The 27,239-nt window shown below is 44.4% G+C and overlaps 1 protein-coding gene across 1 annotated transcript; it reads left to right on the forward strand.

The window, feature by feature from the left end:
• The first annotated feature begins 697 nt into the window (after positions 1–697).
• Positions 698–24,741, forward strand: LOC147639158 (tryptophan synthase beta chain 1-like). Its single transcript, XM_086787917.1, has 5 exons — positions 698–1,090; positions 3,271–3,627; positions 3,760–4,202; positions 4,351–4,445; positions 24,373–24,741. The coding sequence occupies exons 1-5, from the start codon at positions 749–751 to the stop codon at positions 24,546–24,548; spliced, it is 1,413 nt and encodes a 470-aa protein (XP_086644043.1). The 5' UTR covers positions 698–748; the 3' UTR covers positions 24,549–24,741.
• Positions 24,742–27,239: the final 2,498 nt, after the last annotated feature.

Here is a 27,239-nt window from a genome sequence, read left to right on the forward strand (position 1 = left end):
TCATGCATGGGTTTTCTTTTGGGAGCCATAACAATAACTAGGAAGGCAGCGAGACGAATATACAAAGAACAAACGAAAGTACATGAAGAACACAACTCGCACTGTCATCAAATAGCAGAAGAGGCCACCATGACTTCCCATAAAATCGAAACACTCTAGAAGAAATCCGATCTGCTAAGTCCATGTTGGAACCCCAATAAAACCACGAAAAGAAGGTCCCATTGACGAAAAGCATGCTGATGGTAGCCAACTATGAAGAGACGAAAAGCATGTTGATGGTAACCAAGCACACGAGTGAGTAGCCATGCTAATGGTAGCCAACCACGAAAAGGCGAACAAGCCAGAAGACATCCTCCACACAACGTACATCGACTTCCAGAAGGTGAGCGAAGCAACAGCACGGCAACGAGAAGCATGGCGACAATAGCACGCTGCAATTACCGTCACCCATGCTAAAAATAAATAAGGCCATGGTCAAAACGGTGTAAGTCGTGGTGAAAAAGATGAACATAAAAGATATCCTACATCGGCCATCATGCAAACGATCCGACATGGCACGTTAGCCATCATGCAAAAGACAAGAAAACATTCATGTGTGCCTATGTGAAAGACAAGTGTAAAAAAACCTTTATGTGCGCCTATGTAAGCAGATCTATTAATTAATTAATACAAAACTAAAAAATGTTGGTATTAGCGACTCTTCTAAGTTAAATGTAAAAAAAAGATCACCTTGGCAGATGGTCTGGCTATGGCAATGGCAGCCTCGTGTATGCTACGTGCAACGCCCAATTTTACGAGCCTAATTTCCCAAGGGAGCTCGCACGGTGGTTCTTCTTCTTCTTCTTCTTCTTCGTCGTCGTCGTCGTCTTGCACGGTGGCCTGCACAATGGCTCCTCCAAACCCATCCCTCTCGTCGTCATTATCCCCATCTTCAGCAGCGATCTCCATCTCCTTCAAGGATTTTCAACGGCCTGATCCATTTGGGCGATTTGGGCTCTTTGGCGGTAAATACGTCCCCGAAACCCTAATGACCGCCCTGCGCGAACTCGAGGTCTCATTTCGTACGCTCTCTGCAGATCCTGCTTTCCAGGTACTCATTTGCTGATGTAAAAATAAAAAATAAAAAAATTCAAGCCCATCAATACCTAATATACAGTCCTTGTTTTTTTATCCATGTTGGTCATTTACTGGTCCCCATATTTTTTAACAGCACTTATTGTTTATGTAGAAGCTTTGTGTATACATACATACAAACACACATGCATTTGTTTGTGTGTGCCCCAATTCCATCATTATCTGATTCAAAGGTTTGTTTTTAGTCGGTGGACCCTATAGACAGACATCCTTTGCTTCTTTTAAAAAAAAATGATTACATAAGATTAAGCCCATGGATTAAGGTTAGTAATTGCAGCATATTAAGCTCGTTGATTATACACAATTTTACCAGAGCAAGCAGTTTTAGGTTCCCATTTTCTTAGATCACAAAAGATTAAGCTCACTATTCACTCAATTTCGTGTCAACCAATGGATACATACTGGGCATACAAGTTTGAGTCATGTAATCATTTGTATACAGTTTTGCCCATATGCTTTTCTAAGACCTTTTTTTTCACCTAAGAAAAGATCCATCTGTTAGTAGAAAACAAGACGTTTGCTTGTGAACGAACTACAATCCTTCTAGGAGGTTAAATGTACAATGCAGAAAGGACGGGGAGCTCTCTATAATGCTGGCTGCTCTCAGAGGGAGGGAGTGGGGGCAAAATCCACACTGGGGGCTGATATAGTGAATGAATCCACCATTTTTTCGGGTGAGGAAGAGGCTTGGGGGACGAGGCTGCTAACAGGGTTAGAGCCACATGACTAGGGGAAAAGTTTACGGGCCCTACTCAAATATCCCTCATCCTGCAAGGCTTTCAGTGCCAGTGCCGGTCTAGACAGAAAGTAGTGGCAATCCCTTCAGAGGTGCTCCAGGTGGGAATGGATGCGTGCTTCAGGTAGGATCACTTGGCAGTGGACCAATTGTGGGCAATTTCTGGAGTTCTTACATTCCATAACTTACTGGCATATATGCATTATTTAACACACATTTGTATCACCTACCAGCACCATGCTATACAACTTCTCATTAGAGGAAAACATAAGTTCTTCTATGCAACCATATCTTTGCAAACACTTAATTCCATACCTTGATGTCACACCTCGAATCCGTTGCATATTCAAGAGACCCCAGGCATGCATAAACCCATGATTTATATGGCCATTCATAATTACTTCACATGCATGCTAAATCATCACATGTAAACCTTTGTCTATGCTTGAACCTTTGAGAATTTCAATTCCTATAGTGTTATGACTCTCCGTTACATGCATGAGTTGCTCCTCACAAGGAGCTGGACTCAAAGAATAGAGTAAATAGCCTTCAACATAGAGGCCTAATTCTATGTATTATCTATGCACATGGCATACATCTTTTCACAGCAGTGGAACGTGCACAGACTGCCATGTCAAATGTGTCCTAGACCATATATCCCACATGCTTGACAAAATAAGGATCCAAAACATGTATATATAAGACTGGGCACAGAAACTACGCTCCAAGAAAATAGAATCTCCCACGTCAATGCATTGTTTTGTAGTCTCTCTCATCATTCATGCACGTCCATCATAGTCCCTGTTGATAGTAGACACCTTTATTTAACCACCAGGTTCTAGGCCAAAATGCAAGTGGCCTTTGCATGGATTTCAGTGTCTCCACCTTGCAGTGCTTATCCATATCTTCCAAATGTGGCCATGTATGCTACCTCCACTGTCCACGACTAGTAGCCTAAGCACACCCATAGACACCACAATGACATTAATATAAATGCAATAGCCCAAATGCCAAGGTGTTCCTATGTCCAAGAGAAGAGAGCAGCACACACGTGCTTCCAAATGAAGAACCCCCCCTTCACACTAGGGTGTCTTAACCCCTAATGCATGAACACCCTTGTGACTATGACATGACCTTGAGCATATGCACACAATGGAAACCCTTCTCCTAGAAGTGAAAGATGGCTAGCAAAAATTACCTTCAGAATACCATTCACGATTCATAAGATTCTCCACAAAAAACAGATAAGGTCAAGTGCAGTAATTATCTAATATAGATTCTTAGCAATCTGTGACAATTTTATCTGCACAGTAGACATGGAAAGTTGAGACTTGCAAATTTTTTTGTTGAGCTTGAATTATAAGTTTTGTTTTAATTGACACAAATTAGTTTTCTTGCAGTTTGAGCTTGCTAACATTCTGAAAGATTATGTTGGGCGAGAATCACCTCTTTACTTTGCAGAAAGGCTCACAGAGCATTACAGGCACGGCGAGGATGGTGGGCCTGTTGTTTATCTTAAAAGAGAGGATTTAAACCATACAGGTGCACACAAGATCAACAATGCAATCGGGCAGGCTCTGCTGGCAAAGAGGATTGGGAAAAAACGCATCATTGCGGAGACAGGCGCTGGGCAACATGGTGTTGCGACTGCCACTGTTTGTGCCCGTTTTGGTTTACAATGTGTGGTTTACATGGGTGCTCAAGATATGGAGAGACAAGCTCTTAATGTCTTCCGAATGAAACTTCTTGGGGCTGAGGTAGGTTCAAATGCAACTTTTGATGTGGTTTATGTACTTTATAAACATTTTAAGCAACAACGTTTGGCCATGTTTTATGCTGACCACTGTCCAGCAATTTTGTATTATGATCGTCTTTTTATGGTTTTCTAGGTGCGGCCTGTCCATTCTGGTACAGCTACCTTAAAAGATGCGACATCTGAGGCAATTAGGGATTGGGTCACAAATGTAGAAACCACACACTACATCCTAGGATCTGTTGCAGGACCTCATCCCTATCCCATGCTGGTGAGGGACTTTCATGCCATTATTGGTAAGGAGACCCGTCAGCAAGCTTTAGACAAGTGGGGAGGCAAGCCAGATGTCCTTGTTGCTTGTGTTGGAGGAGGTTCAAATGCTATGGGTCTTTTTCATGAGTTCATTAATGATGAGGATGTGAGGCTGATTGGGGTGGAAGCAGCTGGTTTTGGACTTGATAGTGGTAAGCATGCAGCTACTTTAACTAAAGGGGAAGTAGGGGTTTTACATGGTGCCATGAGCTACTTATTACAAGACGATGATGGCCAAATAATTGAGCCTCATTCAATCAGTGCAGGGTATGTAATACTATGCTTTGAACATGTTAGGTGTTATGGTTTTTCGCACTCCATTGCATGTGCAGGCCCACACGCGCACACACATGCACGCATGTTTTTTTGGATATGGATACTGAAGACTAATATTTCTTCACGGGATATTGTTTAGGTTGGACTACCCAGGGGTTGGACCTGAACATAGCTTTTTGAAAGACATGGGTCGAGCTGAGTACTACAGTGTTACTGATGAAGAGGCTTTGAGTGGTAAGATCTTTCTCTACATGAAGATAAATCTGTACAGTTTATGTGATGTGCATATGGTGTATACAGTTTATGTAATGTACATATGATGTATATGTATTACTTGATGTATGTACAGTGTATACAGTATATGTAATGTCCATATGGTGCCACAGTAAATGTGATGTTACATTGTGTATGTTTATACATTTCTGTAAGGTATATCTGTTTATACAACAAATGTAATGCATTACATATACAATTTGTAATGTACGTATGGTGTGTGCCATTGTGTACATGTATGTAATTAGGCAAATTGAATGTGATGTTGGTAAGATAATACTGGAGAGAAACAATTGATTATGTTTGTCAGCTTGCAAAGGCTTTGGGCTTCTTATTTTTCTTACTCGGGAAAAGCGATTCTAGTATCTAATCAAAATCAGAGTAGTAGGAGGAAGGTTCATATTTGGGGCTTTAGAGTAGCGCATGGGGACTCAAATACTTGAATTTTGAAAAGCATAGGTTGAGTTGGAATACTATAGTTTTATGATGCTTATGAAGATGCGGAAATCCCTCAATAAAAGTGCATCAGACAACCTGATTACAAATGCTCGACTGAGGTGCGAGATTAGCTTTTGCTTGTTTTGTTCTTTTTTTTTTTTTGGGGGGGGGGGGGGTGTCGGGGTCCCTTCAATGCTGACACCTTAGGCCTTATCTAACTGCTTTGGGGCCTTTAATCAACAATGGGTCACGGTGCCAAATATGGATGAAAACTTCCCTTTGCTCCTGTTACCTTAAAGGCACTTTCATCAGTTCGAGAGCTTGTGATAAAGATCTTCCCATATGGCAGTCCAGCGGGAAAAAAAGGGAGGGGGGGGGGGGGGGGGGGGGGGGGGGGGGGAGTGCTATTTAGTCTCAGGCGTCTATTGATTCCTGGAGTCCTGCAGTGTGGAGGGGTCTTGGGATGCCGATAGGGCCTGCCTAGTCTCCACTACGAAAATTTGATGTAGATTGAAGTCACAGACCTGGATGGTGGACTGCACAGGGCAGAGTGGGGCTTGTCTTGTCACGTGCACCTTGCACTGGGGTACAGAGTGACACACTGGCATGATCATCAGTGCAACATTTTGTATAGACCTTTTTATAGGAATATTTGTTGTATGCCGTGACCCCATTGTGAGCCCTCAGTCCAGGGACAGTCAGGCACGAGCTATGTAGGTCAGTCTCTGAGCCATAGAGGTCAGTCGAGAGTCAGTTCTCTAAACCCACTTGGAGAATTCATCAGATAAAAGCATATAGAAGTCTAGCCTTAGCGGTCCACAGCCCTGGACAGCAGTATGGGCCAGCCGACAGACATCTGGAGCATTCATACACCAGTCGGCCAGCATTTACAGCAGGCCAACAACATTATGATAGTCAGCCAGGTCTGTAGCACTCCAGCAGCATGGAAACAGGTAGTATTTTCAGGCGCTAGCATGTAGTCTTTTCAGGCGCTAGCATTAAATGCCATTTATAGCATTAAATGCTATTTAATAGCATTTTTTGGGCGTCCAATATGATACTGGCCAACCAGCATCATGAGGATATATAAAAGCCAGCGCATCAGTCTTCATTATTCATTCAGTCTTCAGCAAAGTTCACCAGCAGTACAAGCAGCATATATTCATCCTACTCTCTCCGGGCAAACATTGAAGTACCTCTTCAGCATTCAGCTAGCATATGTGCAGTCCTACAGCTATGTGGACTGGCATCAGTGGCCCAAAGAGTCTTTTGCAGTGCCTCGGATTGGTGGATACTTAGTCGACGTACGGTCTTCCTCGTCCTTGCATTGGGCATTCATATCGCTTGTTTTCTCAAGGATTGTATAGCATGTTCCAAAGAATAATATAAGCAAATACTCCTGCTTGCAGGGGGGCCCTTCAGTGGGTATTTGGGACCCAATAAGGTGTAGTCTACTTCACGCTCTTATTCTCTTCACTCTCTACTCTGTGAATTTGGATGCTAAAGATTCTCTCCACATAAAGGTATAAAGAAGGTCCTGTTGTGCGTTATCATGATCAACCTCAGTGCATGTAACATTGGTATTCATCAGGTTGGTGGCCCAACTCGGCTACCTAAAGAAGTGAGAGCATCCGGTAAATGGTAATACTGCGGTTTGGAAAAAATACCCAGGCCTCCACCATGTCAGGAGAGAAATCACATCAAGAAGAAAGTCAACAGGAAGTTATGGAGGCAAAAAGCTTCCAACGCGACACACCAACAGAAAGTACGCTTCTGCCAAGCACATTGTCTCTTGAGAATGATGATGGAGCAAATAAATTCCTTGAAGATGCAGCTTGCCGTAGAAAAAGAGAAGCCTAAAGAAGACATCCTAGATCTGGTACATATGTTTTTCACTATGGAGAAACAAAGAAGAAAAGATGAAGATAGACGTGAAGAAGCAAGAAGAAAAGCAAAAGAACAAAAAAATAGAGAAGAACAGAGACGTGCGGAGGAACAACGAGATAAGGAAGCCACATGTAAATATGAGGAAGACCAGCGCCGTCGAGAAGCCGTTGGCCAAGAGTTTCAACAAAGACAATGGCACATATTCTGTCATCCCTTCCCAAGACGGCTCCAAATACCTCGTCCTTCACCGTCCCTACCACGACTGTAATAAAGAGAATGCGGGGAAGAGGGAGAGCTTCAAACCCTAGCAAGCAAACACACACACACAAGAGAGAGCAAGACACGAGAGAGATGGATAGCTGAATTTTCTTCTATCTTCTTCTTCTCTACTCAACCAACATAACATAAAGATAAGAGTATACACTATATGGGTTAGTAGTCAACTACTACAACATACAAGGGTCGGTCCATAATGTGAACCCGACTAAATGAGCTAGTGCTATAACTATGCCAGTCTCTAATAATCCAAAATGACTGTCACACGGCCTGTCATCCCACTGGCCGCATATCACCCATAATCTCACCAACCATGCCAGTGGTGTAGATGCGGAAGCTATCACCCAGGCGGGTCATCAATGTCTGCCGTAGCACTAGATGAGCTTGATATCTCAACACTCCCCCTCGAGCTCAACTCTACACACTGCACTCCAAGTAAGCTCCTAAACCTGTGAAGCTTCTCTGTGCCCAATGCCTTCGTGAAGATGTCAGCCACCTGATCCTTTGTGCTGACATATACTAGATCTACATCCCCTGATAGAACCTTCTCCCTCACAAAGTGATAATGCACCTCAATGTGCTTCGTTCTAGCATGATATATTGGGTTACTGGCCAATTTTATGCTGCTCATGTTGTCACAATATATGACAACTGCCCTATCCACGAGCTCTCCCATGTTACCAAGTAGCTTCTGAAACCAAGCTACCTCACAAGTTGCCATAGCAGCACCCTTTTACTCTGCCTCTGTACTCGACAAGGCAACTGTTGGTTGCTTCTTACTGCTCCAACTCACAACAGCACTCTCCCAAATGAGAACATAAAACCACTGGTAGATCTCTTGTCTGCAATACTACCAGCCCAATCAACATCTGTGTACCCATGTAATTGTATCTATGTACCAGCCTCATAGAAAAGTCCATAATCAACTGTGGACTTTATGTACCTGAGGATCCGTCTAGCCGCATCTAAGTGTGGCTTCCTAAGGGCCTGAATAAACTGACTCACAAGTCCAACAACATAGCTCAAGTCTGGCCTTGTAATGGTCATGTAGATCAAACTACCCACTATGCGCCTGTATGTAGTCGGGTCCTCCAAAAGCTCACCTATATCTGCGGAAAGCTTTGTGTTCTGCTCCAATGGCACTGAAATAGGCTTACAATCTGTCATACCATACTTGGACAACATGTACAAGCCATACTGGCTCTGCAATAGCAAAATGCCATGAGGTGATCTCACCACCTCTATGCCCATGAAATACCGCAGCTCACCCAAATCCTTCATCTCAAACTTCTGCTTCAAAAGCATCCTGATATCATGTATGTCTGTATCACTATTACCAGTGATAATCAAGTCATCCACATAGATGACTAATAGCATGATCTCTCTATCTGTCTTTTCACATATAGTGAAAAATCTACATTGGATATCTGAAATCCAATGGTAACAAGATACTCTCCGATCTTGTTTGACCATGCTCTGGGTGCCTGCTTCAAGCCATACAAGGCTTTGCGTAACTTGCACACAAAATCTAGATGTGCATCACTCTCATAACCTGGTGGCTACATCATGTACACTTCTTCTTGCAAATCACCATGCAAGAAAGCATTCTTTACATCCATTTGATGTAGAGACCAACCCTTCGCTGCAGCCGTAGCAATGACAGCTCTCACGGTTGCCATTCTTGCAACCGGGCTGAATGTCTCCTCATAGTCTATGCCATAAGTCTGCGCATAGCCCTTGGCAACCGATTTTGCCTTGTACTTGCTCATTGAACCATCATCATTGTGCTTGACTTTATACACCCACTTACATCCAATTGTCTTCTTTTCCTTAGGCAAAGGTACTAACTCCCATGTTGCATTTGCATCCAATGTTGCCATCTCCTCATCCATGGCATCTTCCCATTTCTTATTTCCAATTGCCTGCTCAAAGCAAGTGGGCTCAACCTCCTGTATTGCTTTTACCATGTAAGCATAATGATGGGCTATATATGCATCATATCTCAACCTGTCAACAGGGTATCTAACCCTCGTAGACCTGCGTACACTTGGATCACTGCCAGGTGTCCTCAAAATAGCCCTGGTTCTCCTTACACCAGGACTTGTTGACAGATCAGGCACAAAAGGTTGATCATCTACCTTTACCTTTCCTTTCCGTGATACATGTGTACCTGCAACCTGCCTGACCATGGGCTAACATTGGATCCACTGCTAGAGGACTCCCCAGGTCCACTCAGCACCTGTGATTGTTGCTGCTCTACATGTGGTGCAACAGCAGCACTTCTTACATCTGCATCTTTTGTTGGTGCATACCAGCTACTCATCTCATCGAACACAACATCTCTGCTTACTTGCATCTCACGAGTTGTAGGGTTATAGCATCTATAACCTTTTTGCTCCATACCATAACCAATGAAGATGCATTTTTCTGCCTTTGGATCCTACTTTGTTCTCACTTTATCAGGAACATGTACATATGCAATACACCCAAACACTTTCAAGTGAGACACATCCGGTCTTATGCTTGTAAACTTTTGTTCAGCAGTCATACCATGAACAGTTGCAGTGGGTGTCCTGTTCATAATGTACACATCGCTTGCTATTGCTTCTGCCCAAAAGTAATGTGGCATATTCTTTTTAGCCATCAAGGCACGTACCACTTCTGCAATGTACTTGTTTTTCCTTTCTGCAATATCATTCTGTTGTGGAGTGTACCTGCACGTAAACTGTCTCTTGATTCCTTGCTTTCTCAGGAAATCGCTGAACTCATTGGAGAAATATTTTTCCCCACCATCTGATCTTAGGCATTTTATTTGCATGCCTCTTTCCTTCTCGATCAAGGCTTTACATCTCTCAAAGTGAGCAAACACCTCACTTTTGTCCTTCATGAAATAAACCTACACTTTCATAGTGTGGTCATCAATGAATGTAACATAGTACTTGCAGCTTGCAATTGTTGCAGTCTTGGTCGGTCCCCATACATCTGAATGTATGACATCCAATGGCCTTGCACTGACATGCTTTTCATGTGGGAAATCATGTTTGGCTTGCTTAGTAAGTTGGCATGCTTCACATACCGTATGCATACCATCAACCTTAAACTTTGGCAAACCTACAACAATATTTTGGGCCTGTATAGACTTCAGTCGCTGTACATTCACATGGCCAATGCGCTTGTGTCATATGTCAATATTTGCAATGACACTTGTTTCATGCGCAAATATGGTTGCCTTTATCTCAGGCATGTTCACATCCAAAGTAAACATCCTGCCATTTCTGTTATCCTGTGCAACCAAGCGACACTTATTTTTGAAGTCTTTCACAAAACATCCTTGAGGATTAAACCTCACTTGTAGACCCTGCTCAACCATCTGTCCAACAGAAACCAGGTTCTTTGTAATATTCGGAACATGAAGTACATCAGCCAAGTACATCATTTTGCCATCCTGCATAGACAATGGCACTTTACCAATACGCGCAATGGGATGTGCAGTATCATCACTTGTTTCTACATAACCTGGTTTTTTCATTTTCTGCATATCTCTAAACCACTCAGCATGACTGGTTATGTGGTTAGAGGTGCCAGAATCCACATACCATATATCTTGAGATCTTGACACATCCCTTGTTATGGAACTAAGCATGTGCTGCATCACAAACAACTGCTCACTTCTGTCATCACCTCCATGTTTGCTAGATGATGCATAGTTGCCTTGCTGCAACTTCCCACTTTTAATGTCATTCTGCTTTTTGTAGTAGTCCTTTGCTGATGTGAATCATTGGATTGTTGTTGTCCAGAATTCTGATTTCCTTGTCGGCCACCACCTTGGCCTCGACCACGGCCTCTACCTTTGCCTCTATCTGAGTTAGAGTAGAAGGCATGTTCTGATGTGTTCTTACTTTGTGAAGAAGAATCCTCACCTAAAGCCTTTTCTTCTATGATCAGCATAGATATCAAGTTCTAAAAGTTGGAAATATTCTCCCTAACTGCAATGGAGGTCTTGAATGGCTTGTACTCTTTACCAAGCCCATTCAGACAGACACTCACCAAATCATCATCCTCCACTGATACATTGATAGACCCAAGGGATTCAACAATGCCATTGATCTTTAAGGTATATTCATTGATGGACATGCTTTTCTTTTCCACAATATGCAACTCTTGCTTTAACTGCAACTTTCTTGTCTTTGTGTTAGTCTGGAACATTTGAACCAGATTCTGCCATGCAACTGCTGGAGTGTTTGCATCCTGTATGTGTCCTATCATAGTGTCTGTGACACTAATTGAAAGCCAGTACATGACTTTTCTTGCACCCTGATTCCAATCCTTGAATGCCTTTATATTTGTAGGATTGGCATTCTCCTCAGATAACTCTGGAGGCTCTTCATTGTCTCCTTCTACATAATCCCAAAATCCTTTACCCATTAGGAAATGTCAAATCCCCACGGATCCCCTCGTGATCGATCTTGGTTCGAAACTCGAATCCTGCAAACAAATGAACAAACAAACAAGCAAGGGGGTGCAGGCCTGACTCACCTCCCAACCATGCAGCCGTAGGCAAGCCCACATTCTTGGCTGTCCCCACCGAGCCACGAGCTGAGCTAACTAGGATGACGTACCGACCAATCTCCTCCTCGCGACGTCCCATACCGCCACGAAGCTGCCCTCGCGGGCCTCGAGACTGCTGCCGGCCTGGGCTGCAAAAAGCAAGTGCATGTCTGCACTAGATCCAAGCTCCAAGACCATAGAGCTCTCACAAACTCGCGAGACTCTCTATATCCCAATAACTAACCTTGGCCACCCTTTTATAGGCTCTTGGCCGGTCATCGGGCGTCCACACTTGGGCGCCCGCCCGTCCATACTTGGATGTCCGCCCGTTAGTATTTCCCTAACTCAGCTCGTCAATCAGCCTGCCTAGTTCCAAGCTTCCCCAAGCCTCGAAACTAGTCTTGCGTGCGTGTAGCACACGGTAGATACACACTGTGCACATGACATACTCCCCTTCCTCTAAGAGCTCACTCGTGAGCTCACTAAAAAGCCAGGGTAATCTCTCTGAAGAGTAGTCAATGACTCCCATGTAGCGTCCTCCTCAACACGATCCTTCCACTTGATCTTGTATTCCGTGATAAGCGTATTACGCAATCTTCTTTCACGAAATCCAAGAATCTTTTCAGGTTCGTGCGGAACAAATGTCATGTCCTCGACATCTATGATTTCTTGAGAAGTAACTAACTGATCTGCTCCACCCAGTACTTCCTTAAGTCTACTGACATGAAATACAGGATGAACTTTCACATGAGAAGGCAAATCCAATTCATATGCAACCGAACCAATCCGTCGTGTAATACGAAATGGTCCATAGTATCTAGGGGATAATTTCGGAGATCTACCTGTGCGTAAAGTCTCGGAATCTTTCGGAACTCGCAAATACACTATCGTTCCTTCGGAAAACTCTCTAGGTGAACGATGTCTATTAGAATAAAACCTGTCTCGGTCTTGAGCACTTTTAATAGATTCCTTCGCAACTTGTAACATTTCCTGCATATCTTGCAAAAAAATTACGTGCTGCATCATGCTGAAGTCCTGAGAATCCTACTGTAACAGGTGATCTTGGTTGAAAACCATACATAAGCATGAAAGGACTAAAACCTGTACTCGTATGCTTAGTACTGTTATATGCAAATTCTAACATAGGAAGATAATCCTCCCATGAACTCTGTCTTTTGGATACATATCCTCGAAGCATATCCTCCAAAATCTGATTCACTCTTTCAGTCTGGCCATCAGATTGAGGATGATCAGAGGAACTCAAATTCAAAGTTGTTTCCAACTTCTCAAAAACAAGTTTCCAAAAATCACTCGTAAACTTAGAGTCCCTATCATTGACTATGTCCTGCGGTAACCCGTACAGTCTAAACAATTGCTCGATAAACTGCCGTGCTAATTGCGTAGCTGTAATAATCTTCCGGGTCGGTAAAAATCTAGCCATTTTTGTCAAGCGATCTACCACAACCCAAATAGAATCGTGGCCTTGATGTGTTCTTGGCAATCCGGTAATAAAATCCATGGAAATACTTTTCCATTTATTACCTGGGATTCGCAAAGGATACAACAACCCAACCTGTCTAAAGCGTTCAGCTTTATTTGCCTGACAAATTTGACACTTGAGAACATAATCTTCTACATACCCTTTCATCTTTGGCCAATAAAAAGTGTGTTTCACTAACGATAGTGTCCTGTGTACCCCAGGGTGTCCAGCAGAAGGGGCGTCGTGACACTCCTTAAGAATCTTGGACCTAATGTCCGGGATCTGTGGTACACAAATTTTGTCATTACGGAATAGCAAACCATTCCGAATCATCCACTGGTCTCCTGCAGCTTGAATAGTAGACTGCTCAGTCACCGAGTCTTGGTCAATCAATGAGCTCCCGTCCTGGATCTTCTGCCAAAATGGACCAAAATAACTATCAGTCCTGCAAAGCCCTCTCAATGACTGAAATAAGTCAGTAGAAATCTCGGTGAACGACAAAGTATTCACCTCTCTAATCCGACTAAGCGCATCTGCAATACTATTCATGGACCCTTTCCGATAACGGATCGCAAAATCAAAATCTTGCATTAACTCTGCCCAACGAGCTTTCCTTCCTCTCAAATCATCCGCATCACACACATACTTGATTGACTGATGATCAGTCAATACCACAAACTTGGAGCCATATAAATAATGTCTCCAAACCTTGAGAGCATGAATCACAGCATAAAGCTCCTTCTGAAGGGTTGGCCAACGAGATTGAGTGTTGTCTAGCGTTTTACTTTCAAAAGCAACCTGTCTACCATCTTGAAATAAAGCAGCCCGATAGCATAGTCACTGGCATCAGTTTCAAGAACATAAGGCCGACTAGGATCAGGCAATGCTAAGATAGGTGCTTCCTTGACTTTATCTTTCAAAAGTCTGAAAGCCATATCCAAATCGTTATTCCAAGTGATAGGCTGATTTGACTTACGTCCACGACCTTTCAATAAGTCGGTTATCGGTAGTGTGAGCTGAGAGTACTCCCGTATAGATTTCTGAAGAAAAACAACAAAACCGAGAAAAGAACGAAGTTGTTTCACTGTTCGCGGTATAGGCCAGTCCAAAACCTTCTGAACTCGGTCACAGTCAATGCTCAATCCATCTCTAGTGATCTTGTGTCCCAAGTAAATGATGTTGGTCATAAAGAACTCACATTTACTTAACTTAGCATATAGTCAATTCTGTCTTAAAATAGATAAGACTATCGTGAGGTGTCTGACATGATCCTCAAGAGTACGACTATAAATCAAAATATCATCCAAGAACACCACCACAAATTTCCCCAAATGTTCACGAAAAAGATCGTTCATCATTTGCTGGAAAGTGGCTGGAGCATTGGTTAACCCAAAAGGTAATACGAGAAACTCGTAATGGCCATACCTAGTCTGAAAGGCGGTTCTTTCGACATGCCTTTCATGAATACGTAGCTGGTGATAGCCAGTACGTAAATCTATCTTCGTGAAATATTTCGCTCCTGCGAACCGGTCAATCAAGTCATTTGATCTAGGGAGAGGATAACGGTTCTTAATGGTCAGCTTGTTCAATCTCTTGTAATCTATACACACTCTCCAAGTATTGTCCTTCTTTCTCCTAAGCAACACAGGTGCACCCCAAGGTGATTTACTTGGACGGATCTGGCCCATCCTCAAATAATCTTCGAGTTGTTTAGCCAACTCATCTTCCTCGGCTTGGCTCATCCTATAAGGTGGAATACTCACAGGATGAGCACGAGGGATCAAGTCAATACGATGATCTACTACCCGTTCAGGTGGTAAACCCGATGGCAGTTCCTTAGGAAATACATTTTGAAACGAATCAAGTATCTTCTGTAATTCTTTGCTTTCAAACACACTTAATTCATTCACATCCAAAGAGGGGATGAGAAAGGAAGAAAGTGGAATCAATACACAATGGAAAGCAGTATACAAAGAAGAATCCATTATATTTCCAAAATCAATTGGATTTACAAGAGGTCCCTGAGAGGGATGAATACAATCACCTAAAATACTATACTTGGTGTCCCTATGCTGAAAAGAAAAAATATGACTAGACCAATCTATCTGGACGTCAAGAGTCTTAAACCACTCAATCCCTAATAACAAGTCTACATTTTCCAGATGCATAACATAGCATTCCAGAATATCATTGTAGTCCTGAATCTGGATTGGAAGCATCTCCACCTTGCGATCCCAAACTTGCCTTCCTGCAGGTAGACGTACCTCATAGGTATGGTCGCTGAGTGTCGTATCAAGACTCAATTTCTGCACAAGTTTGTAGTTAACAAAGTTATGCGAATTGCCCGGGTCTAAAAGAATGTGAATCTTATGGCCATTCACTTCTCCATAAACTCGGAGAAGATCATGCAAGCCAAATACCTTAGAATTGAACAGACAATCAGAACAAGTACTAGGGCGAGAAAGTACAGTAATTGACTTACCTGTCAAAGACAACTGGTTAGCTGCCTTTGGCTTGGGTCCTGCGTTTGACTTGGTACCCTTTTGCTTCGGGCACTCATTACGCATGTGTCCTTTTCCTTCGTTGCAGATAAAACAACGTTCTTCCTTCTTGAGCTTTAAAGCCCTACGGAGTCGTTTCTTCTTCGCTGGTGTCGAACTTGAACTCTTCGAAGGTTGGTCCGAAGACTTTCCTTCTGCCGTGTTAGCCATAGGTGTGGAGAACTTTCTTCTATGCTTGTTCCCCTGCTCGGTAACGGGTTTCGACTTGAAAGACACAATCGTATCATCATAGATACGAGCTGAATGAATGGCCTCGTCCAATGTTTTACATTTGTTAGTTTTAACCTGTAGTCGGTACGAGTCAGGTAAACCAGCTACGAAAAACCCCAAAAGAGTAGTGGGATCCATCTTTGTAGCTTTCATCTGCAAGTCATGAAACTTCTAGAGGTAGACCTCATAAGTGAGGTGCTGCGAGGTCATGGTCAAAGCTGAAAACCGGGCAACAACATGGTAATCATCCTCTTTCTTGAGGAATTCTTTCTTGAAAACGTCTTCAAATTGTGCCCAAGTTGTTGGCTTAGGGTTGAGTTCCTTCCACCAAAGCAAAGCTTTGTCGGACAGTAAACCTGCTGCTAACTGGATCCTCTTTCCATCATCATATGGATGAAACTGAAAGTGAACTTGCCACTTATGTAGCCAAGTGTCCACTATCCCCTTGGTGTGCTGCTTTTGCTCGCCTCCCCCGAACGGTTCCGGAGTAATGTTGGGGCCTAAAGCTGAAGCCAAGGTATCCATACCCGAGAAAGTAGAGAGGGTAGTGGTCAATAGAGCGGTGGAGTTCTGCAAAGCTTGCATCTGGGCTGCGATTTGTGCCTGACGTTCCGTCGAAGAAGCTTCGAGAGCTACTTTGAACTCTTGGAAATCTGATTTTGACACAAAATCGTCAAAAAGATGGGCATCGGTACCTTCCGTAGCCGGCAAGCCTTCGCGTTCCACAAGGGGCTCCAACTCCGATTCTTGGGTCGACATCGTGAAGAGGGTACGTGGAGAGAAAATTCGATCTTTGCACAACAAAAGTGCGAGCGAACTTGAGAGCTTGAGAGCTTGAAAACTTGAGAACTTTAGAGATGTGTGGCAAGAAGCCCACTTGAGGGGGTTTATAAAGGTTTCCCAAAAGCCAAAAAATTCCAAAAGCTAGACTTAGCTTTTGCTTTGCTTTTGTGTGTTTTTTTTTGAATAAATATATATAAATATATATATATATGGATATATATATTCTAAGTTCTTAAAAAAAATAAAACACCTTGGAAACCTTGGAGGAGGGTTCTTTTAAAACTTAAAAAAAAAAATTTAAACTCAAAAAAGAGAAAGCCCATTAAAAAAAAAAACATGTGCTTTCACCTTTTTTTCCCCCCTCCAGGTTTAACTGTCGGCTCTTGGATTAGCTGCCGGCGCATGCTGTTGACGTCCCCATCGGCTGCCTGCGCGAATCATCCTGCCGGCGCCACCCTGCCTGCCGTCGGCTGCTGCCAGCAGCTGCGCTTCACGCCAGCCTGCGCCTGCCACCGCCCTAGCCACAAGGCCGCGTGGCCTTGGCGCCAACCTGCTGTGCGTGGCCTGGCCTGGCCGGGACACTTGTGCTTAGGCTGCGTAGGCCTGGCCGCCTGGCCGCCTGGCTTGGCAGGTACATGCGCCTGCCTGCCAGCCGCCGATAGCCAACCAGCGTCTCCCGCCAGCGCACAAACCTGCGATCCAGCACTTCTCTCGCTCTCTCTCGTTCAACGAAAAAACAACGAAAAGCAAACATGCTTTCTTTTTTCTGTTTTCTCTCATGCGACTGCACAAACAAGACTCCTCTTCCTTGCAAAGCAAGCGACCCTTCTAAATCTACCATCTCCCATCAACATGGGTGTCTTTGATGAAGAAAAAACACATACTAAATGTGAAATCTGCAGTATGCACAGAAAAAACAGCAAGTTTTTTAACACATACCTTTCTTCGACCTCTTCTTCTCTACCTACCGACTTGCTCGTTCACGAGGTATGCTCTGATACCACTGTCAAATCCCCACGGATCCCCTCGTGATCGATCTTCGTTCTCGGAACTCGAATCCTGCAAACAAACGAACAAACAAACAAGCAAGGGGGTGCAGGCCTGACTCACCTCCCAACCATGACAGCCGTGGGCAAGCCCACAGTCTTGGCTGTCCCCACCGAGCCACGGGATGACGTACCGACCAATCTCCTCCTCGCGACGTTCCATACCGCCACGAAGCTGCCCTCGCGGGCCTTGAGACTGCTGCCGGCCTGGGCTGCATAAAGCAGGTGCACGTCTGCACTAGATCCAAGCTCCAAGACCATAGAGCTCTCACAAACTCGCGAGACTCTCTATATCCCAATAACTAACCTTGGCCACTCTTTTATAGGCTCTTGGCCGGTCATCAGGCGTCCACACTTGGGCGTCCGCCCGTCCATACTTGGATGTCCGCCCGGTAGTATTTCCCTAACTCAGCTCGTCAATCAGCCTGCCTAGTTCCAAGCTTCCCCAAGCCTCGAAACTAGTCTTGCGTACGTGTAGCACACGGTAGATACACACTGTGCACATGACAGGAAATTGGTCATTCTGAACTTCCAGGCATGGAAGTTATTCTTATCCAGCTTCTCACTAACAATCTGATTAATTCCGTTAGACATGTTTTCCTGCAGCAATCAAATAACCTGCAAACAGATAACTTTTGTATGCAACCTGTAATACAGCAGTATCTCATGTAACTGTTGCAGCAGCAGTACTTCAGCACAGCCTGTGTGTCACCAAATGTGACCAGAGTACATGTACATACACCCAATATCAACAATATATGTGCAAACCCTGTCTGCGCTTCCAAAATGCATTGCTGCACTGTAATAACCAGATTTCGAGCAGAAACAGTTCTCTACCAGAACTTCCAGAAGACTGCCAAAATTACTTTGCAGTGACGAAACGAGGCCTGTAACGTGCCCGAAATGTGCTCGAAACGCGAATTTGGTTGAAAAAACTTTGTCCAAGAGGATAGAATACTTGCCCTGTAGCTTCGCTTCCGCGAAGACAGTTCCTCGATCGGAGATGTGTAGCTCCCAGAGCTACTGAGGGAGTGTTGTACTTAAACTAAGAAGGGGAAAGAGATGATGGTGCTCTTACCTATGTAGTACCGCTTACTTTCTTGCTTGTTCTTGCCTCTTGCTTGCCTCCTTAGCTCTCACACGAACCAGGCTTTGATACCATAAAGAGAATGTGGGGGGGAGGGAGAGCTTCAAAGCAAACACACACACACAAGAGAGAGCAAACACACACACACAAGAGAGAGCAAGACACGAGAGAGATGGATAGCTGAATTTTCTTTTATCTTCTTCTTCTCTACTCAACCAACATAACATAAAGATAAGAGTACACACTATATGGGTTAGTACTCAACTACAACAACATACAAGGGTCGGTCCATAATATGAACCCGACTAAATGAGCTAGCACTATAACTATGCCAGTCTCTAGTAATCCAAAATGGCTGTCACACAGCCTGTCATCCCACTGGCCGCATATCACCCATAATCTCACCAACCATGCCAGTGGTGTAGATGCGGAAGCTATCACCCAGGCGGGTCATCAATGTCTGCCGTAGCACTAGTTGAGTTCGATATCTCAACATGTAATACAAACCTCTCCAAATTTTAGTAAGTATGATGGTAAGTGTGATCATGTTGCTGTTACTCGATTTATTCATCAATTTGAAGCACATTTTTCTTTAGCTAAAATTACAAATCCACAAGATAAAGTCCATGTGGCAGCACCCCAACTCACTGGGGAAGCTGTTACTTGCTAGTAGCATTGGTCACAACTTCACAAAGACCCCATCACAGGTCAATTCCAATTTGTCTGGACTACCTTCGTGGTTGACCTCAAAACCCGTTTTCTTCCTTCTCAGTACATGACCAATCTTGAGGACGAGTTTTACAAACTCACTCGAGGTGGTTCCCCTATTTTGACCTATTCCAACAACAAGGTCATTACAATGGTCTAGCAATTGGGCATATCGGAAGAAGATAAGCTCAAGCAATTCATTCGAGGTTTAGACACTAACATTAGGTACCTAGTTTGGAATTTTGAGTCTCAGACTTACGCACGGGCACTGACCCTTGCTCAGAATCAGAAACTGGTGCTGAACGGAGGTAAGCCCAAGCAGGTACAGTCTACTCCTAAGCCCCAACAACGATCATCTACCCAGGGCAAGAAAACTCAGAACAACAAAGACCAAAAGGACCAAAAGAAAAACTCTTAGGGTCAATTGGGCAATAGGAAGGATTCTACGTCCAAGAAGACTCCCGAGGAAAAGGCATCAACGTCAAGAAGAGTGAGTTTGGAGTACTGGAAATCCATTACTTGGAATACATCATCAATTCATCAGGTATTAGTCTCCATCTTTAAAAGGTACATGCCATTCTTAGTTGGGATGTTCCCACTACAGCCAAGGAAATCCGTGCATTTGTGGATCTTTGTCAGGTCTACAACACACACATGGACAAGTTTTTTGACCTAGCAGCACCTCTCACCGACTTGCTCAAGGGCGTGAAGACACGTCATTAGAAAGTGTCCGTCACACGGGTAAGGCTTTAGAGGCATTCCAAGCAATGAAGAAAGTTGCCTTTGAGTCATCAGTTTTGAAGTTAGTATCATGGGAGGATCCTTTCGAGGTGATTACCGATGCCAGTAATCTTGCCATTGGAGTTGTTTTACAGCAAGATGGTAGGCTGGTGGCTTACTACAGCCACAAGTTGAATAATGCCGAAAAGAATTATTCGGTGTATGACAAAGAGCTTTTGGGGGTGATGACCGCTCTTAAACATTGGAAGCACTTCCTTTATGGGAGGGACTTCACACTTAAGACAAATCACCGTGCACTTAAATGGTTGCAATCCATGCCCAGTGCCCAATGGACTGACAGGTAGTTCGGATGGAGTCAATTGTTCCAACAATTTGGGGGAATGATTGAATATGTCGAACCTCATTGCTGATGCTCTTAGTCGAAAAGGCACAATTCAAACATTGCAGGAGTCCATTGTGTTGGAAATTCAAGGCAAAGACTTGGACAGCATCGAGAACCTCCGCCGCTTCGCCTCAGCCATGGACAGGTTTTGCAGAGCTTCGGGCGCTTTGATCAACTGGCACAAGTCGTGTGGGTTGTGGGTCAGTTCTGTGCCCCCCCCGACTTGGAGGCCAGTTGGTGGGTTTTAGTGGCTGCCCCCCGGCACTACAGTGCGCTATTTGGGATGCTATGTGGGCATTGATATATCTCCGGAGCAGCAGATAGCCCCCCTTCTTCTGAGCATTCGGAAGAAGCTTCTGTATTGGAGTACCGCTCGTTTATCTCTGGCTGGCCGAGTGGTTGTGGCCAACCAGGTTCTGCTCGCTACCATGTGGTACATCACTTCTTGCTGGGCCTTCTCTCGGGCGTGCATCAGGAACTTTCTTTGGTCCGGTGGCGACGGGCTGCCCGCCAGGGCCAAGGTGGCATGGGCTGTGATCACTCAGCCGAGGGAGAGAGGCGGCCTGGGCATAGTTGATCCTATTTGTCAGAGCCGAGCTTTGCTTGGCAAGTTGGTGGTTCGTGGCCTCCTACCAGGCGCTGAGCCGTGGAAGGAGTTTCTTGTTTCCAGGATTCTCAGCCGCACTCCTTCTCTTAGCGGCCCCCCCTGGACCCCCAGCATCAAGTGGATCTTTACAGAGCAGCGATCTAGAGGAGTGGGCCTTGGCTTCGAGGAGCGTTTTGCAGCTAGCCTTCTGAGGGCCTGGGAGCATCTGAGGCCGTCACTCTTCCAGACTCCCCCGGGCATTGATGAGGAGCGCCTGAGGCAGCCATTGATCTGGAACCCCTTGATCCGACTTCCCAGTGGTCATATGGTTGGATCGCGATCCCACGTGTCGTGGGGCCCGTTGAGCTCCGGCCCAGCCCAGTCCCTAGACGACTGGATATGTTTTCAGCAGCTGCCTCTAGAGGTTCAGGAGAGGAGACTCAGCGGGATGAGGGGCAGAGAGTTGATGAGGCAGGACATTGAGGCGGCCATCCCCCGGGAGTGGCGGACTCCAGTACAGGACCCTCCACCTCCACAGTGGATGGGCATCTTTACTCGGCATGAGATCCTTCTAGCGGTCTGCGGCTCAGCAGAGAGAGTCACCCCACTCACCTTCGAGGTGGGAGAGGGAGGCTAGCTTCAGAGGACCCGACTAGATTTGGATGAGTTCTAGGGTTGTATCTTTCAGAGGGTGTGGGTGGTCGGCTTTCATCAGAGACAGTGGCATGTAGACCCCTCACCGGCCTCGATAGGGGAGGACTATTCTTGGAGATTATGGGCTTGGGACAGCAGGCCTCTTATTCGCCTTCAGTGGGATCCAGGCGAGTGGCTTTGGCGAGATCCCTACTCGGCCCCTACCAGCCCAGGTACCCCCTTTTTCCAGTATACAGCGAGGCTGGGGCGGCGGATCCAGAGGCACAGGATAGCGGGCACCCCGGCGGCGGCCAAGCATTGGCGGCGACAGGGGCTCTCCCCTGCCTTCCTTAGGGACTTCTGGCAGTGCCTTTGGGCCAGCTTCCGGCCCCGGAAGGTGACGCTTTTTCTCTGGCTTACAACGCATAGAGGACTGGCTGTGGGGGCTTGGCTAGCTTTTGGCAGACACCCATCGTCCTGCCCTCGGTGCGGCCATGCACAGGAGTCGCAGCGGCACTGCTTATGGGATTGCCCACAGGCACAACAGGTCTGGCAGCGCGCTCTCAGGATGGTTTTTGCAGGCTCGCCAGGTGAGATGATGGTGACGTGGGGTGCGGTGGCTTGGGCCACGGACAGCGGCCCGGCCCTTGGATACGAGGACGTCCCTGGCAGTGTGACCATCCAGGTCTCTGACAGGGCGATGGCGATGGTTCCGACGCCAGACTTCTCCTCGGCAGTCTCCCAGGAGGGGGTCGGGCACAGATGGGAGATGATCAGCAGCATGACGGCTTGGCACATATGGAGAGCCCGATGCAGGGAGGCCATAGACCGCCAGGCGACTCCACCGACGGAGGTCATACAGGCCCTCTGGGTGGACATCATTCACACCTTGAGAGGACACTGGGGGAAACTTCAGGGCGACTTGGATCGCATGAGAAGTCGCCGCAAGGCATTTCTCCGCACTTGGCAGCCTGGCCCTTTCCTCATCGCGAGGGGCGAGGATGTCACTTGGCACTACAGGCCTCCACTTTGGCTCCTCTCACCTCCCGCATGTACTACTAGGTAGCCCCCCCCCCAGAGAGCGGCCAGCCACAGGGGTGGAGCTCCGGTGTTCACTGTGTTTATTATCCCTCCTTGTGAGGTGAGCTTTGTAGCCTTATGGCGTTTTCTCATTAACTAATAGAAGGATCTTTTTTCCAAAAAAAAAAAAAATCACGGGTTCCCCCTATGCTATTGCTCTCATTCAAGACTGGAACGCTTTGTTACACCACCTACATTGGTCCGGCTAGCCCCCAAACTAGGAAAACTCTTTGACTATGGAGAGCATTCATTGGAGTAGGGTGTTTGAAGTGCCTCTTGCATTATCCTAGCCAAGGAAGGCCTATAACCTTTCCGTGCGTGGAATTCGCCACATATGGGATGTTATTGATGAGCATGGTATGGTTTTTTTGTTTCCTCAAGCAGTTAGACATTGTCATTTGGGATTGCATCATAGGTCGATTCGGAAAGTCATGAAGGAGATGATTCAACCATTGCAACCAGTGCCTGCGCTTCAAGAAGAAGGTCGACTCAAAGACTAACGTTTTGACAGGCAGCTCCCTAGATATAATCATATACACCTCTTCCTTTGCATCAGCTCACAGTTTCTAGGGCGTACAAGCTCCTTTTTCCCCCCCTTTGGATTCACGAGCATGCAAATCATCTATGGAGGATGTCTAAATCCTTGCCTTGGTGGAAAGTGGCATTGGGAAAGATATGGAAGAGCAAATTGCCCTTGAAGCAACGATTGTTTCTATGGATATGTATTATGGGTGTTTTTCTGGTGGGGATTCTTTTGGCACGTAGACGTATTGCTTCAGCCTCATGTAGTGGATGCTCTCACTCACGTGAGGCACCGCCCCATCTTCTGTGGTGCTGCTGCCATTGTTGAGCCCTCCTGGATAGATAGTCAAGCCACCTATGGACATGATTTCCAGACTTCTTGGGAAGGAATTTTGGCTTTTTGGTCGACTCTCTCCACCATTGCCAGCTTATGTAGTCTTTCTGGATTGGACGATATTCTGGGCACTTTGGACTATCTACCATGTCTGGAATCAGCTGCTTTTTTCTGTTGTTCAAGTCGACCCTTTTTCCTTCCTTTGGTAGATCACTAAGTCTCTCAGAGATTCTTTTGAGTTTGGAGTTGTCTGCAGCTCAAGGTGTTTTCTGACTGTTTCTGATCTGAATCGTAGCTGTTCCACTCTGGGACAGCTATGAATGAACATTACTTTTATTAATGAAGCAGTGGTTTCACTTAAAAAAATTGTGTGAATAAATTCTTTGGTAAAGAGAATCTTCACTAATTAGGGCTCATTTTGATGTTTTGAGGTCTCATGAGAGCTGTTTTGATGTCCATTCTCTTTGTTTTAAGAAATTTATTTGGTTTCTTCATGGCTGCTTGCTTGATACGAGTTGAAACATAGTTCTAGCTGTAGGTCTTTTCTTTTTCACGATTACTAACATTTTTCATTGGATGTCTCCAGCATTTGAGAGGCTATCAAAGCTTGAGGGCATCATACCTGCTTTAGAGACATCACATGCATTCGCTTATTTGGAAAAGTTGTGCCCAACTTTGAAACCTGGGACAAGAGTTGTAGTAAGCTGCAGTGGTCGTGGCGATAAGGACGTTCAGACAGCTATAAAGCATCTGAAAATTTAAGGCTTTGTTGCTAGCATAATCCAGAAATGTTCTGAACAGGACTCATAATGTATGGAGTGACTCAAATGTATGGGAATCCTCACATGGTTGCAGCTTCTTCAACTGTGAGGCTTTTCCATGCTCCTGTGAGTGGCTTGTAAAGTTTTGCCATGTAGACTTTATTTAAAGGCACATTATACTTTTTGGGGAACAATTGTTTTGATCCTTTAGTTCAATGTAAAGATTTTGCATGATGCACATATAGACATTAACTCAAGTGGCCAGTCTGTGAGAGGGGGAGGGGAGTAGGTGTTGGGGTCAACTCAATGGATGCCTTTTTCATATGTTCTACACCAAAGTGTGATCTTGACTCCATGAGAGCCTACTCACAAATCTTCAAATTATCAGCTCTATCATACATATCATAGACTGCATGCTATGACACCGCCTCATGAACACTCAAAAGTAGGCAAATCTTCATAGATAGCCACTTTTCCGAAGGTGAAGGACACACTCCAACAATGGTGAAGGCTAGCACTAGAACATGGTAGCTGTTGGACTGCTTTGAATAGAAAGAATTAATAGCTCTGATGATTAGGTTGTGAAGGTCACATGTGAATAATAAATTTGATGTGATTGTAAATAATTATTACTGAAGTTCATACTAAAGGTTTATAACTTAAATAGCAGCAGAAATTACCATGATCTAGAATTGAGATTGAGATAAGAATTGATGAGTGGTATATAACTTTTGTCTAATAGGTTCAGGTAAAGGAGCCAACTCATGTATGCAAGCACATGATTCTGTTGTGATTTTGAAGCTCTAACGTGATAGGGAAGCGATAATACTTACCCTTCTCATCCATGCATGTGGGCGTGCCCGTGTATGCATTGTGAAGCTATTTGCATCGGTTGTACAGGAGTCTAACGAACATCAAGACATTTTGAGGTAGCCCTACTACTCGAAGGAAACTTTTTTTTTTTTGGGAGTCAACCTATGTAGGTCTTGGCATTGACCATGCATAACTTCAAAGTAGGGGATAAGTGCATAGGTAAAAGCTCTTTGATGAAGTCAATAGTAGTCCTTTCTCCCTTTGTTAGACTTGGTGTACCTCACCATAATAGAAGAAGCTTGTTTGGTCTAGTTTGCCTGTAGAGAGAGATGGGGCATTAGTACATACATACTAACTAACTATAGAGGATTCATATACTAATAACTAACTTATCATATGTATAGGATTCAGATACTAAACTGGTAAAATGACACTACATAGTACACAACAAAGGTGTAATGGGCAGCACAATCCTTGATTAATCAAGGATCAATATCTAGAAAGGCTTGGCAGCCAAATATTTGCTTAAAACGGGATTTGATCATGTGTGTACAGTGTAGGTGATACCGTTGAATTAAAAGCAGCATGCTTTGGTACTTATGTATAAAGCTATATTCTAAACTTAGCTCCACATATCATCAATGAAAAGCATGGATAATGCATCAAATTTGGCTATGAGCAAGATACGAACATGAATTTTGTGGGTTGCCTATGCTTATTTGGGTGGGGATTGGGCCTTATGTGCCTAAAGGACATAACTAGGCTGATTTTATTAGAGATAGCAGGCATCATAAGTATGAGAATAATGTGAAGTGATTGATGAGTGCTTTTATTTGTCGTTTCTCATAATTTATTATCTCTAGTGGTAGGGGGCTCTCATGCTATGTGACATGAGTATTTTAGCAATGATTGCATTGGTTTAGGTCTACCCTTAGGACCTATGGGTTCTTTTATTTGATGTTTCTCATAATTTATTTGTAGTTTATTATCTCTAGTGGAAGTGGACTCTCATGCTATGTGACTTGAGGGTTTTAGCAATGACTCCACTGGTTTAGGTCTACCCTTAGGATCGGTGGTGCTCTAGAAGGATCTATGATTGGGTGGTGAGCTTGTGCAACTCATCCACAATCAATCTTCATATCAATGTTTATGCAAAATAGTACTTTTGAGGGATTTTTATGGACTCAGATGAAGCTTCACACGAACTGCCACTTTTAGAGGAATAAGGGCCTTGCAGATGTGGTACTAAAACATATGTAAGATAGCTTGAAAGTTCAACAAACTTGTCATGCATTTACAAACAATAGAGTTTTAAGGATCTTTTGAACCCTAGGGTAAGCATGGATGGCCATGGTTTACTAGATCTTAATTGGTTCTTCCCTTCATTATCTTAAATATGTTCTATTTATAGTTGTAAAGTTTGAAGAGCATGTTGCATACATTAGTAACGATGGCAATCATAAAATAAGTATGCAATGATAATTAGTGGTGAAAGAAAGTAGCATCTAGATTATCCTAGATTTACTCTAATTAGCCTTGGATTAGCCTAGATTATGAGGATTAGCCTAGGTTTAGAGAGAGAAGAGAGATTAAAAGATTTGTGTATTCTTGATTACCAAAAGGTACCAAAATTATGGTGTATGTAGCCTATATACATGACCCTCCTTTCACACTATCATAAGTAAGTATTGTCCATGGGCATGTTCAATTGGCATTGGGCCCATTATTAATATGAGACCATTCCACTTTGTTACAAACCATCCCCACCCAAAAGGTTTCGTCCTTGAAACCATTGATATGTACAATTACAATTCTTATGGATGGAGAATATATGAATGGACTCACACCATGTATGAGAGATCAAAATCACATGTATATG

The sequence above is a fragment of the Cibotium barometz genome, chromosome 4 (genome assembly GCF_041138505.1).
Source record: "Cibotium barometz isolate CiBa-2024 chromosome 4, ASM4113850v1, whole genome shotgun sequence".
NCBI lineage: Eukaryota > Viridiplantae > Streptophyta > Polypodiopsida > Cyatheales > Cibotiaceae > Cibotium > Cibotium barometz.